Source organism: Orycteropus afer, unplaced genomic scaffold (assembly GCF_000298275.1).
Source record: "Orycteropus afer afer isolate SDZICR_OR568_19922 unplaced genomic scaffold, OryAfe1.0 scaffold00377, whole genome shotgun sequence".
Classification (NCBI taxonomy): Eukaryota; Metazoa; Chordata; class Mammalia; order Tubulidentata; family Orycteropodidae; genus Orycteropus; species Orycteropus afer.
The window spans coordinates 381,323-396,866 of NW_006921964.1; the positions used below are offsets into that span (position 1 = coordinate 381,323).

General features: G+C 48.5%; 1 protein-coding gene across 1 annotated transcript; it reads left to right on the top strand.

Moving 5' to 3' along the window:
- The first annotated feature begins 1,393 nt into the window (after positions 1–1,393).
- DNAJB8 (DnaJ heat shock protein family (Hsp40) member B8) lies at positions 1,394–2,098 on the top strand. Its single transcript, XM_007953205.1, has one exon. The coding sequence runs from the start codon at positions 1,394–1,396 to the stop codon at positions 2,096–2,098; it is 705 nt and encodes a 234-aa protein (XP_007951396.1).
- Positions 2,099–15,544: the final 13,446 nt, after the last annotated feature.

The following is a 15,544-nucleotide window of genomic DNA, read 5'->3' on the forward strand; positions in this document are numbered from 1 at the left end:
AAGAAGGGACCATTCCCTGGAGAAGGATGTCATGCTTGGTAGGGTGGAGGGTCAACGAAAGAGGGGGAGGCCTTCAACGAGATGGATTGACACAGTGGCTGTGATGATGGGCTCAAGTATAGCAAGGATTGTGGGGCTGGCACAGGATTGGGCAGTGTTTCGTTCTGCTGTGCATGGGGTTGCTATGAGTCGGAAATGACTCGATGGCACTTAACAACAACAACAACATGTACAATTCAGAGACACTGATTACATTCAAGTTGTACAACCATTCTCACCCTCCTTTTCTGAGTTATTACTCCCCCATTAATATAAACTCACAGCCCTCTGCATTTTCTGTCTAATCTTTCAAGTTATTGTTGTCAATTTGATCCCATACAGATAGAGTTAAAAGATTGCAATGCTCAAGGCAGATATTCTTCAATTGTTTGGTTTTAAGAAGACTTCAGGGGATATTTTTGGTTTAAGTTTTAAAGATTTTCTCATGGCAATAACTTCAAGGATTCATCCAATCTCTATGAGAACTTGAAATTTATCTTCCCCCTTTTGATCAGGATTGTTCTGTAGTAACTTTTACCAAAACATTCAGTAATGATGCAAGTTCTTCTGGTCTCATGGCAAAGGAGTGAGTTGCTCATGGAGGCAATTTGCCACTCGTTCCATTTTCTCCTCCTATTCTTGACTTTCCTTCTTCCTCTATGGTTGGAGCTGAAATTTGAGGATATGACAAGATATTGGGGCACAAGAAAAGTAAACTCCTGTCTCCATCCCCCAACATGGCTGGTCTCCCACCTTGGACCTCCCTCACACCATACCAAAACCCCAGCCATCAGATTAAGTGCACATAACCAGGAAGCCCTCTAGCCCTCTCCTGCCCACTGTCACTGACCTTAGTTGCCTACTGGAAGCTAGATTCCATGGCTAATTCTGTCTCTACTCCTGGGCTTCTGGAGGATTCAGCCAACAGCCCAAGCGCCATGTTCTAGGGCTGCCAGGGTGGCCTAGCCTCACTCATAGGAAGAGACCAATGTGACAGGTGTTGCTCAGTCCAGAGCTGGGGGTGAGGGTTACCACACCCAGGAGCTGATGTCACAAAGGCCCTTGCCTCAGCTATGAAGGGGGCCTACCCCTGGTCTGGCCCCAGTGTGTTAGTGGCCCTCCCCTTCCCCTGCTCCTCACAGAGGAGGCCCCTACCTGTCCCTGAGAACTGATACTATGAAAAGGTAAACTTGCTGGGCAAAGCCACGCCTGGAGCTAGCAGATTCCAGCAAAAGCCCTGGCTGAAGGGATTCACCCCACCTGCTGCCTCCACCGTGTCCATCCTTACCACCCGGGCCCCTGTGCCCACTTCACCTTCTCATCCCACCCCACCAGTGCCTCAATTCCCTGTGGCATGGCCAACTTCTATGAAGTGCTGGGGGTGCAGTCCAGTGCCTCCCCAGAGGACATCAAGAAGGCCTACCGTAAGCTGGCCTTGCGCTGGCACCCTGACAAGAACCCTGACAACAAGGAGGAGGCGGAGAAGAAGTTCAAGCAGGTGTCCGAGGCCTACGAAGTTCTCTCTGACTCCAAGAAGCGCTCTGTGTATGATCGAGCAGGCTGTGACAGCTGGCGGGCAGGTGGTGGGGCCAGTACCCCTTACAACAGTCCCTTTGGCACTGGCTACACCTTCCGCAACCCTGAGGACATCTTCCGCGAGTTTTTTGGTGGCCTAGACCCTTTCTCCTTTGACTTCTGGGACAACCCATTCAACAATGACCATGATGGCCGTGGCCGTGGCCTGCGTGGGGCCTTCTCAGCAGGCTTTGGTGAGTTCCCAGCCTTCATGGAGGCCTTCTCATCCTTTGACAACATGCTGGGCCATGGAGGGGGTAGCAGCCGCACCACTTTCTCATCCACCTCCTTTGGGGGATCCGGCTCAGGCAGCTCGGGGTTCAAGTCAGTAATGTCATCCACCGAGATGGTCAATGGACGCAAGATCACCACCAAACGCATCGTGGAGAATGGGCAGGAGCGTGTGGAGGTTGAGGAGGATGGGCAGCTCAAGTCGGTGACCATTAATGGCAAGGAGCAGCTCAAACGGGTGGACAGCAAGTGAGCATGTGCCATCCACTGCCTACTGCCCACCATTGCCACTACAGGATCATGAGTGCAGGCTAATGGTTAATAAATGTGCCTAGTGAATTCATGGAAATAACTAGCCAGCTTTGTGGGGTGTGCAGGTGGCAGGTGTATTAACAGATCTGCTTGGTGCTGACTGGAGATGTGAATGGAAATTCAAAGCCATGTGTGTGAATGGTGGACCTATGGGTACTGCACCCTAGATTCTGAGGAGGGTCTGCAGGTGGCTCTTAGCCTCTCATTCCACGCTGCATGGATTGATAAATACTAGGACCTCACACTGAGTCAGTCCATCTCATATATAACCACCACCCATCCTTTTGCTGTGGATCTTCACAGGCCTCCTTGCTACAACTCTCACCACCACCCATCCCTACACACACACTGAGTCTTCACCTGGCAACCTTAGCAAAACCCAAGTGGTATCACATTGCCTGATTTGCTTTACACATTCAATGACCTCCTCTGCTCTAAGCATAAAGACCTTGTGCCTCACCCTCACCTGGTGACTTGGTGGCCTAATCCATGCCCACCTCCCTGGCTTCATCTTCCCTCACCTTTCACTATTTGAGGCTCTAGACCCTCTGCTCTTTCACTGCATTTACTTTTCAGCCTCACACATTTTGCATATGACATTCTTCCTGGTGCATCAGCCCTTTGCTCAAAATTTATTTTTTCAAGGAACAATTCCCTGACAGTTCTGTTCTGTATTAGTCTCCATCCACCCCACTCTGCTTTGTCAAAGATCCTGACTATCTCTTCATGGTCCTTACCAACATCTGTGTGTTCATTCTGGTGACTATTTGAGTGGTATATGCCAGAGGGCAGGGCCCACCTTGCTTCATCCTCATCGTGTCCCTAGAGTCTGCAACAAAACCTGCACACAGAGATGAATGTCCACCTGTTGGAAGAGTGAACATTTCTGGTTGTGTGTGTGTACATGTGTGTTGGGATTTGTGGCTGTCCTAGGCAGGCCAAAGCTGAGACAGTCTGTGTGGGGAAACAGTAATGCTAGAGCAGGAGGCATGGGATTGAGCTGAGCCTGCTCAGGTCCCAGATATGCAGCTTGGGACAGATGCTTCCACTTGTCTCTGCCATGCTTATCGTCATGGCCATGGGGTAGCTTCTGGTATGGTGCTCTGATGGTGGGCACCATCAGTTGAGCTGGTGGTGAGCATCTTCAAGTAGTTTCTGGGCTGTGGTGGTGGCAAAGGCGAGGAGGAGGGAGGCTGGTGTGCTACAGGGTGACTGTACTTGGCAGACAAATACATGAACATACAGTGAACATAGATGAGGGCCCCAGGCAGGTGTTCCGGAGATTGGGACTCTGGTCAAGTGGCCCTACAAAGGGAAGATGGGATCCACTGTGGCCTAAGGGTCACACAGGTATGGACGCTGTGCACACATTTCTGCCTACATGTGTGTGGCACAGATAGTGGAAGATGGTTGGGTTATAACAACACTAGTTTTGCTCATTGCTGACCCCCAGCATCTAGTGGTGCATAGACACATTTGTGTGAGCATGTTTACTTGTCTGCGAGCCTGGTGGAAGTCTCTACAGTTGGACCACGGGGCTCTGTCCTCAGCCTTGTCTCCTCCATGTTGGCTCCAAGCCTTTGAAGGAGGACACAGGAGACTCAGGCTCACATTCTTAAATACACTCAGCCTGAGGGGAGGCGACCAAGAGCAGTTGCCCCAATTAGAAACAAGAAGATGTCCAACTCTTAAAACTGGAGTGAATGTCATAATTCTGTGTTAAATAGAAAAAGGGAGTCAGAGGCCTTAGTCAGTCTGGGGAGACCTGGCTGGCTCAGCAGTGGGTGAGGAAAGAAACTGGAGGTCTTACTGGGCCACAAGTATTATGTGCCCAGAGGGTGTTAAATGAGAAGGGCCTGAGAGTGCTTATATGCTCTCAGAGAAAGGAGTTTGTCTGCTCAGAGCTACTCATCCCACTTTTGTGCTCAGGTCTAGATTCTGGGTGAGAGGCAGGGTCAGGCCAGGGTGGGTTCAGAGGAGGTGGCTAGGATGTGGAGAGGATTGAAGACGTCATCCTCAGAGGAGTTGGGAAGACTCAACTTAGAGAAAGTTAGCTTCATGAGACCCCAGTAGTTTTCCCCAAGTCTCTCCAGGCCAGGAGAGCAGGAGCTGAGGCTTAGGGGTCGGGCCTGGGGCCAAAAGCCATGGGTGGTGTCAGAGGCAGGCAGGTCCCAGCCTTGCAGAGCCAGAACTTTCTCCAAGTCAGAGCAAGGTAATCTCCTTTAGGAGGAGTGAGCTCCCCTTCTTAGGAAGGGAACCAATCCTCAACAAGGGAAGGGGAAACTGTTTTCTGATTTCTTGTGGGATACTGAGTGCCAGTCTTCTAAAAATTATATGTTAAAGTATATTTTTATTTGAAAGAGACAAACTTACTGATGTGTCAAGTATTTAATTCAATGCAATTCAGGAGTGTTTACTGAGCACAGATTTATGTACAAGGTATAATTCCAGTGGGGATACAGCAATGGGCAAAATAGCTAGATTCCCACCCTTGTGGAACTAACATTCCAGTTTGGGAAGACAGATAAATACATGTACAGAGAGTAAACAGACCCGGTCAGGGGATGCACAGGATTTTATGTTGAATGACCCAGGAGGGCCTTCTCGAGGAGATGACATTTATTAGAAATTTGAATGAAGTAAGGATGCACAGCATATGCTTATCTGAAGGAAAGGCATTCTGGGCAAAGGGAATAGCAAGTGCAAACACACCGAGGTGGGAACAAACCTGCCCTATCTGAGGAACAGCAAGGAGGCTAGTGAAGTGGATACACACAGTCCCATTCAATGCCACAACTCTCTCAGGCAGGGATTATTGACCCTATGTTAAAAAAAAAAAAAAAAAACCCTCACTGCTATCAAGTCAACTCTGACTCATAGCAACTCCACCTTGGGTTTCTGAGGCAGTATCTCTATGGACGTAGATTGCCCAGTCTTCCTTCTGAGGAGTGGCTGATAGGTTTGAACCGCCAGCCTTCTAGTTAGCAGTCAAATGCCTTAGGCAATGTTCTGGTTACCTGGTGCCCCTCTGACAGGAATATACCACAAATGATATGGCCTTAACAAACAGGAGTTTATTCTTACAATTTGGAGGCTTTAAGTCCAAGTTCAAGTGCCAAGCTCTAGGGGCTGGGTGAAAGCCCCTCAACCTTGGAGTCCAGCTCTGCCCCCTGCTCCCGGCCCACTGGACCTAGAAGTGTTGCTTCACTCAGGCACCTGCTGGCTGCTGAGGCTGAAAAACTCAAGGTTGACAAGTAAAAAGGCCAGTCCCAATGTTACCAAACCACACAGCAGGCCATTAATTCAAGTCCACTGTATGTCCCAAGGTTGGCAAAGCACGGCAGGCTGCTCAACAAAGATACAGCTACATGCAGGGTCCAAGCGTGCCATCAACTAGAGACCATTCCCAAGGCTTCTCCTTAAATACAAGAAGCAGACCACATCCCAAAGGCAGCTACTCAGCTGATTGTGGTAGATCCCACCATGGAGGTGACTGCCAGTCTCATTATGGGGAATAACTACCATCAGCTGCCTAGCTACTCAACCAGGCCCAGCCAAATTGACACACAAACATAACTACCACAGGCACTATGCCACCAGAACTCCCTATGTTACACAAGAAGAAACTGAGGCACAGAGAATGATGCACCCAGGATTGCACAGCAGGCAAGTGGCTGAACCAGAATCTCTTCCAGGATATTGATTCCAAAGGAATTGCTTTTGAAATAATGACAATGAAAACTGCAATTACAGCCAGAGGTAAGGGCTGTGTGTGTGAGAGTGAGTGTATCTGTTGGAAGAATTACATGCTGGCAATTCCTTGTTCCTTGGAGGCTGTAGTAGGAAGCAGAAAGAAGTGATTTGAGATTTCGGAGTTGAACGCTGGTTAGTGACTGGTTCCTAGGCTGGAGACACTGGACAGTACCAGAGAGGAAGCTGGGCCATGGCCAGAGAAGATCTGAGCATCAAGTGAGCTGGGACCTGCTGCAATACTCAATACAAAGCTCATTTCTGCATCCCTATCATCTAGGATAAAGCTTAGTATCCAGTAGGTGTCTGCTATGTGATATGAAATGAAAGAAAGTGAGAGCATGCCATTCCAGGGAGCAGCAAGAAACAGCAGCATGCTCAGAGGACAACTTCTGCAGCTCAGGACAATAGAAGAGGCTGAGAGGCCTTGAAAGCCAGACAAGGAGCCTTGATTTCAACCTGGAGGCAATGGGGAGTCATGGAAGTTCTGAAAAAGAGTGAGGCCTGGTCAAACAAAGGGAGGTGAAGAATTTCTCCCTGTTTCCAGATGTGGAGCTGGGAAAAGGAGTGCTTTGGAGGCAATAGGCTGAGAGATGGACCTAGGTGATTTTCCTTAAGCTCAGCTTGTGGCAGGCCTCCCCCAGGAAGTCAGGGGCTTACCACAAGGTCTCTAGGGTGTCAAGGTCCCTCTGGTGTTACACCATGCCCTGGCCAAGAAGATAGTAAGCAGCCTGGCTCAGTCTGGGCTCTGTCCCCTGGCTCCTGCCTCAGGAAACCTCAGGATAGGCTGACAGCTGGAAGTCCCCAAACTATGTTACCCACAGGGCAGGGGAGCCCTGTGAGGACACAGAAGGTGGAGCTCCAGCTCCTAGTCCTGCACTGGGACTAACTTCATCAAAGTCCCCATCACAGCATTAACCACCTGACCTCTGCCTCTGCTGACCTGCGAATTTCACCAATTACTGGCCAACCTCGGCTGCCTGGAGTGGGCCTGCTTAGCACTGACAGCTGCCAGGCAAATCCAATTACACCTAGGCACCCAAGCACTCCCCTAGTCCTGGGTCCAGAGGCTGGGGCTGGGTCCAAGTAGGGATAGGGTACTTGCAAGACATTGGCTCCCTGAACATCCAAAGGCCCAGGGCTGGGCTCCCTGCCTCTTTGGATCTCCTCTGTTTAGCCGGTCTTCACTTGAAGCTGGTACCTTCTCCCTCCAACAACAACCCAGGCTCCCTTGGCCACCAACAACTGCAGATGAGGGGTACAGCTTGGGGCTCAGTCTCAGACTGTCTATCTTGCTGAATCCTTGCATCAACACTGAGCTCCATTTTACAGGTAAACAGATTTGAAGCTCAGACATTTGGAGTTCCCAGGGATGTAAACCCAAGACCAAGTGCAGCTCCTTAAACTGGACTTTGAGACCACAACCATTTGTTGGGCTGCACATCTCACCTGCCCTATGTCCGCTACCTGCTCCAGGCCCTTCCAACTACCCCCATATTTATGCATGTTGGCCTCCTGCCTGGGCTGCCCATTCTTTTCCTTTTGGTCTGTTGAATTCATCCTTGGAGATGCCACTCCCTGTCATCTCTTTGGGAGAGACACAGGGGGAACATAGGAGAAGGTTCCTTCTTCAGGTGGCATCTTCCTACCCTCTCTGGTCCAACCTCTCCCCACCTCCTCTTTCAGCCCATTATTATCCCAGAAGCCAGAGAGATCCTGTGAAAGCCTTGTTGATCTGTGAGACACTGAAGGTAGAAATCAAAGTCCTCAAAGTGGGCACAAGGACTCATATGATCTGGTCCTCTCTGACCTCCCACTACATCTCTGTTCCAGCTCCACTGGCTTCCTCCCTCACTGTCCTATAAACACAATAGGTGTATTCCTGCCTCAGGGCCTTTGCACTGATGGTGCCTTTGCTGGGAGCCTCCTCCCAGGCAACCTCGTAGCCCATTCCCTCATGCCCTTCAGGCCTGGACCCCTCTGTCCCCTCAGCCTCACCCATCTAACCCCTGTGGTCCCAGGGTCTCATCTCAGATGTCACTTCCTCAAGGAGGCCACAGACTTGGCTGGGATAGAATGCTCCCCACCTCCTCTGCCTTTCACTCCTGAGTCCCTACATCCAACGAGAGCCCCTGGCTGTGTGAAGGGATTCAATCCTGTGAGGGGGGAGTGAGCTCTCCATAGTGGGGGTCATGGGTAGGGTTGGAAGCAATGACTCCCTCCAGCAAACACTAGGATTAATGACACTGGAGCCATTTCACAAGGTGGCACTGGAGCTCTCAGGGCAAGTGGTTGGGGGTTGGGGCTTGGCTGGCCTCCCTGCTGAGTATTCTAGTATACTCTGATGCTGGGCCAACTGTCCTTGGCCCCGAGGCCTGGCTGAGCAGCTTTGCCTACACAGGGTTCTCATCATGGTGCAGGTTTCTGTGTGAACAGAGGTATTCTAAGCCTGCTGAACACCACCCACCCACTAGGCACCTTGCCTCCCTACTCTGTCTAAGCATCTGCTGACCCCAAGAAAGGTATGGCTATTTGTCCCCGTTTTACAGATGGGTTAACTGAGGCACAGACAGATCTTGACAAGGTTCCATCCCACATTGGAAGGTGGTTCTGCTTCCTTGTTCACTCCCCCTAGCTGAGCCTGGGATGGGTGGTGCGCAGCAGCCTCCTTCTATCCCTCTCCCATCCCTCCCTCCCTCCCTCTGGGCCAGTCGATGTTATCACAGCTGATTTAATTTCAAAGACGGATTGAGCTACGGCGGGAGAGAGAGCAGCTAATCGCAGCCGCCATCTGCCCCGTTGTCATGGGGATGGGCTCCTAGCAATTGAGTCGGGCTGGCCCAGATAAGGGCCCAGGAGTGGGCTCTAGGGGGCTGCAGGGGTATGACGAAGATGGACAGAGAGATGAGGCACAAGAAGAGATGGAGGGTGGAGACAGAGAGACCCAAGAGTCTGAGGGAGGCAGGGATACAGATAGAGACAGCCTCACAGAGATTCAGAGCAAGACAGAGACACTAAGGGAGGGAGCAATGCTAGAGGGTCCTAGAGAGGGAGATGCCTCAGTGGAGAGGGGCAAGTGAGCATTGCCCTGGACAGGGCCTAGAGATCAAAGTTAAGTGTCCCCGTGGGCTCCAGAGCCGGGGCCTCCCCCAGAGCCCTGCTGAGCCAGGCCAACCCAATGGTTCCTGATGCAGGCACCCATAGCTGCACTTCCATGAACAAGGCTGGCTGTCAAGGGCCTCCCCTCTTGCCCTTTAGGGGAAGACATTAGTGGGAAGTTCACACCTCCCCTGTGGGTCTCGAATTCAGAGATCAGAGCTGGAACATGAGCTTCTGCTACCAAACAGCTCCCAGCCCCCTTAGTCCAGCTCTTAGGACAACTGCCTAAATTTGTCAAAGTCCACAATGACATCATCTTGCTGATGGCAGAGGTGTGCACCGCTGATATGCATGAATACATTTGAGCTTTGTCTGTTAAAAGCCATCACCTCCTCAAAGCAGTCCTGCCTAAGGGTGTCATTGTTCTCATTTTTCAGAAATAGTTATCTGCCCCATTCCCCAAACAAGAATCTGGAAACAGAGCCCCTGTTTTGATATAGCCAGCAAATACTTACTGATCACATACTATGTGCTAGGAGATGGTGCTGGGTAAGACAAAACATTGGAGTTTCTATTCTACTACTCACACTGTCCACACCATGCCCATTGCCCAAGCCCTCAGCAGCCCAGAGCAGCCTCAGCCACATCCTAAATGTTCTTGGGGCCCTGGCCCCCTCACACCTGATGACCAACCACAGTCTACCCCCTGGTCTATGTACCTTTGCAGATGCAGTCCCTTCCTCAGGAACTTTCCCTGCCAGTCAATTGGGAAGCACTGATAGTGATTTTAGACTGCTCATGAGTGTCTGCTCTGCCCTCATGACTTTCCAGCCAGTGCACTTCCAGTATGGGCCCAAGTTTCTGCCCTTACTGCCCACCTGGCCTTGTCTGGTGGTCCCATGAGAGCTCAGGCAGCAGAGGTGAGTACTGCCTACTGCTGGGGTCCAATCTTTGTTCACAACATGGCACATGCTGGGGCCTCAAAAATGCTGGGTAAGTCTACATGAATCAAGCCTATAGCCTGTACATCAGGTCAGCTCTCAGATCTGAGCAACCACTGTCTGCTAGATGCCTCTCCCAAGTTCCCCCTCACCCCCACCCCAGGCACTATCCAATCAAAGCCCTCAGAGATGACCTCAGTAGCTCCCACTGTGGAGTCCAGGTCTGATGATTGCCAGGCCTCCTGCCTGGGCCCAGGACCTCCAGCATCCGCCTGCCCTGGGCCTTCCCCAGGGATTTTCTGGATGATCTTGTCACTCCTTCAGCCCTCAAAAAAAGCCAAGGCATCTTGTTTCTCATGGAGTGCAATCATCATTTTTTAATTTTTTCTAGAGTTCTTCATTTGTCCATAGTCTAAAAAGTTCAAATTCCCCAAAGTGGCTCACAGGAAAATATTTAAATCCCCACCAAGACCCTCAGTACAATTTCAAAGTTTCCATTGTGTCCTCAGGATGAAGTCTCCAAAGCTCTCACAAAGACCTGCAGAACAAAGTTCCAACACCCACCAAGACCCACAGGTTGACACATCTGACTCCTTTACCATCCCCACCTTCCTCTTTAATGATCATAGGCTTCCATTTGTGATTTGAATTGCTTTGCTCTCTCTTTCTTCTGGACATGAGGTTGGCAAACGTTTTGTCACCTGGAAAAAACGTAGCTGCTCCTGCTTCCAGGGAAGGTTGATTTCATCAGGAGGCTGGAAATGAGAGGTTTAGAGACAGCCACAGCCCTTTCCATACATGCCAATTCTGTGTGCAGGCCTTACAACAAGGTTGAAGAATGTTTGCACCTCCTGCTTATATGAACAAATTCAAAATGTATAGAAAAATATAAAATCAAAAAGCATCCCTGTGTACACACCCCCAGTCCACTCTCCAGTGTCCTCACCAGTGACAGTCTGCCAAGTATCCCAGTCACCATTTTGGGAAACCTCATGTTTTCTCTTATTAATCAAAATGAGCATCCCTCTGCAAATGGTATTCTGTGCCTTCCTCTGATCACATGACAACATATATGGGCAGCAGCCATCCTCCAACTGGTGAGGCATGGTCACCTCATCTAAGAGAGCTGAGGCCTCCTGGGAGAGTAGAGCCGATGAAGCCAAGGCAAGCAACGTGGAGTGGAGTGTGGCAAGTCCTGCATCTGCTTGACACCCCCACATCTTCTCTCCTGCAGATGCCCAGGAATCTTAATTCCATCTTGAGTGGGCTAATCCAGCTTTAGCCTGCCAGATCTGGAGGAAACAATGCAGGTACACCTGCATAGGAGGACACTGCGGGGGGGGGGGGCACAGGAACCTCCAGCCTCAGAGAGACATGTAGGTCCTGTAGGAGGGAAAGGGCTTGAAGCCAGACAAGTGGAGGTCCAGCCTCATCCTGTCAAGCCTCAATTTCTTCCTGCTGCTCTTGCAGGCCATACTTTCATGTCTCCCCCAGTTTTGGCTCACACTGGTCTCACTTCCTAGAATATCTTTCCTTTGCAATTTATAGCCTTCACATTCTTTAGGATTTCTTGGGGAAGGAGCCTGTACTAGTTTCTTACTCTTGCTGTGTGATGGGTAACCTTGTGCATCAACTTGACTAGGCTGTGGTACCCAGTTGTTTGGTCAAACACTAGTCTAAACTCTGTTATGAAGTAGTTGTATGTGATCAGATCAGTTTAAGTAGATTGCTTTTCATAATGGGTGGACCTCATCCAATCAGTTGAAGGCTTTTAGAGCAAAAAAAGAGTTGCCCTAGACTCCATTTTATTCTGCCTCCAGACTGTAAGTAGACATTTTGCCAGAACTCCACTTTTCTCTCTTCCTGTCACCTGACCTACAGATTTTGGGACACAAGACTACTAGAAGGTCCAGCTTGTTGCATGAACTACGGACTTTGGACTTTCCAGCCCCTTACAATCACTTGAGTCAATTCATTAAAAATTGACTCAATGGCAATGAGTTTTTTTTTTTTTAATTTATCCATGACATGATGTGGCAATAAAGATATGCAGAATGTCACAATTTTACACTTGTAATACTTATTAGAGACAAGGTTCTGAGTTATCATGAATTTGATACCTTACATTTTTTGTCAAACTGACAATGATAACATTGACTGGCTATTCAGATGTTTGGTGGACAAAGTGGAAGGAAAAAAGGATGAGCTCAAGGCTTCAGAGTTCCAGCTCAAGTACCACATAAATGACCTAAAAGTTGATATGTGTGCCCTGAAAGAAAACCTTATGTCTAGCCATAGGACTGAGACTGCTGAAAATTGAACCCAGAGTCTATCCTAAGAGTAGTTAAATTACAACACCAATTCAATTCCCAAATTTGCAAGATGTCTGAGGTCATTGATTGGGAAGAAATGGGATCCTGAACATTGGGACAGGGTCATATGGGTAGATACTGGTGAACTAGAGACATTGTTGAGTCTTCTTTGCTAGTGGTAAGAAGTAGCCCTTTCAAGAGGTACATGAGAGGTACAGACAGCAAAGATGAACCTTATTGCATGTACAGTGATGGCAAACATTGAGATACAGCTGGATAGATGGGGGGACAGACTGAATGATCATGTATGTCTAGGCAGGGGGGAGTGTGTCCAAGACCATGTATAGGGTGAGTAGACGATGTTTCTACATGTGTATTTGTATGTGCTGTAAGAATGTCCAGGTGTATAGTGGAGCTGACAAGGGACAAGGTTGTGGTTGCACCTTGGCCACAGCCATCAACCCTGAGAGAGGAAGTAGTTTGATCTGTGGGCTCAGGACCATGGTCACAGGGGACATCAAGCTCCACTGGCATAACATACTACACAAAAGGATTGTTCTACATCCTACTTTGGTGAGTAGCAACTAGGGTCTTAAAAGCTTGCAAGTGGCCATCTAGAGACAACAATGGGTCTCTTCTTATCCAGAACAAAGAAGAATGGAGAAAACCAAAGATGCATGGAAACAATTAGTCCAAAGAGCTAGCAGACCATGCGATCCTCAGCCTATATGACCATGAGACCAGAACTAGATGATGCCTGGCTACTACTGTCAATCACTTGGAGGGGAATTGGTGCAGGAGATCCTGGATAGTGTGGGAAAACAATGTAGAATAAAACCCAAAATCATAAAAAAGAAAAAAAATATCAGGTTTGCTGGTCTGATAGAGCCTGATGAGACTCCTGAGACTATGGGCCCTAGTTATCCTTCAGGTCTGAGACTGAACTATTTCTGTGGTTTCCACACAAACAATAGACAGGCATATGGGGTGAACACTTCCATCAGGTAGATACATACCCTGGAGTGATCAATCATGGGAGAACAGAAGGGCAGTGTTTATACAGGAAGATAGCTCTGGCTAGGGGTAGGGAGAGTCCATGGAGGAAAGGACATAGGGAAGAGGTAACTATAGGGAGGAAGTGGGAAGAGAGCTGTTACATTGTGGGGAATTGTAGTCAATGTCATGAAACAAAATGTGTGTGAACTGCTGTGTGAAAAATGAATTTACTCTGTTAACTTTCACCCAAATCACAATTTGTTGTTGTTGTTGTTATGTGCTGTCGAGTCAGCTCTGACTCATAGCGACCCCTCCTTGGGTTTCCGAGGCAGTATCACTACGGAAGTAGGATTGCCCAACCTTCCTTCCAAGGAGTGGCTGGGGGGTTTGAACCGCCAGCCTTCTGGTTAGCAGTCAAGTGCCTTAGCCACTATGCTACCAGAGCTCCCAATAGAAAAAAGAAAAGAAAAAAGTCTCATTTGTATAGACCTATGGCATTGTGTCCCTAGGAGTGAAAGAGATGAGAAGTCTCCTAAATATTTACTTTATCTGTGGAGCTCCCGTAAGTGAAAGAGTTCTAGGTCAAGTGAACCAAAGTCTAACTTGGATGACCAAAACAGAGTCATCACCCCTCAATCAATTCCCAGACTTGAGCCAGTTTATAGTCCCACAACCCTTACATTCAGGGGAAATCAGATTCCCTTGAAGAGAAACTCCACTGCAGTGCCAAGAACTTATACTGTTAATCGTTCTCCCAGCCTTCCCTAAAAGGATCTCTGGACTTTACCAATGTGACTGTTCACTGAACAACAGGGATGACTAGTGAACAGACACTAATCCCAGGAGACCCAAAACATAACTGTGGTCCATCAGTCAGAGTAAGTATGTATGGAGATGAGTTTATAAATGGAACCTTAACTCAGTCTATCTCACAGTGGGTCTAGTGAGTCCTCAAACCAGTCCTATTGTGATTCCCCCAATTTCAAAATACATAACTGAAACAGGCATACCTAGCAACTGGCAGAATCCCTACATTGTTTTCCTGACATGTGAAGTGAGGGCTTTTATGGTAGAAAAGGCCAAGTGGAAGCCACTAGAACTGTCTCTACCCAGGAAAATAGTAAAACAAAAACAGTACTGCATTCCCGGAGGGGTTACAGAGTAGTGCCACCATCAAGTCCTTGAAGGATGTAGAGGTAGTGATTCCCACCACATCCCAATTCAACTTGCCTATTTGGCATGTGCAGAAAACAGATGGATAATGGAGAAAAACGGTGGTAAAACATCTGAATGCCAGAGGACAGAGAATAAACCCAGCAACTGATGTTCCTTCCCTTCACACAATGCTTCTGCCAAAAGCACTATTTGTGGACTTGCAGAATGCTTTATGCACCATCTTGGTATTCCAACCAGCATTGCCTGTGATCAAGGAATTTATGGTCTTATCATACTCTCCATCATCTTGAAGCAGCTGGCTTAATGGAATGATGAAATGGCCTTTTGAAACTTAGTTACAACACCAGCTAAGTGGCAATAGCTTGCAGAGCTGGGACAATATTCTCCAGAAAGTCATATCTGCTCTAAATCAGTGTCCAATATATGGTGCTGTTTCTCCTGTAGCTAGGATTCATGGATATAGGAATCAAGGAGTGGAAATAGGAGTGGTACCATTCACTATTATCCCTAGTGGTGCTCTAGCAAATTATTACTTCCTGTCTCTGCAGCTCTGTGTTCTGCTAGAGATCTTAGTTCCAAAAGTAGCTACCAGGAGACACAACATTGATTCCATTGAACTAGAGGTTAAGAATGCCATTCGGCCACTTTGGGATCCTCATACCTCTGGATCAACAGGCAAAAAAGGAAATTACTATATTGGCTAGTGTGATTGATCCTATTACCAAGGAAAAATTAGGCTATTGTTATACAATGAGGTGAAAAAAGAAAGAGTATGTCTGGAATATAGGAGATCCCTTAGGGCGTTTCTTAGCACTACCATGCCCTGTGATTAAAGTCAATGGAAAACTGTAGCAACCTAGTTCTGACTTGACTACTAATGGCCTGGACCTTTCAGGAATGAAGGTTTGGGTTACCCCAGTGGGCAAAGAACCATGACTAGCTGAGGTGCTTGTGAGGGCAAAGGGAAAATGAAATAGGGAGCAGAAGAAGGTAGTTATAAATACCAGCTATGACCAATTGTGGGAGCTCTGGTAGTGTAGTGCCTAAGGCACTTGACTGCTAACCAGAAGGCTGGCAGTTCAAACCCACCAGCCACTCCTCGGAAGGAAGATG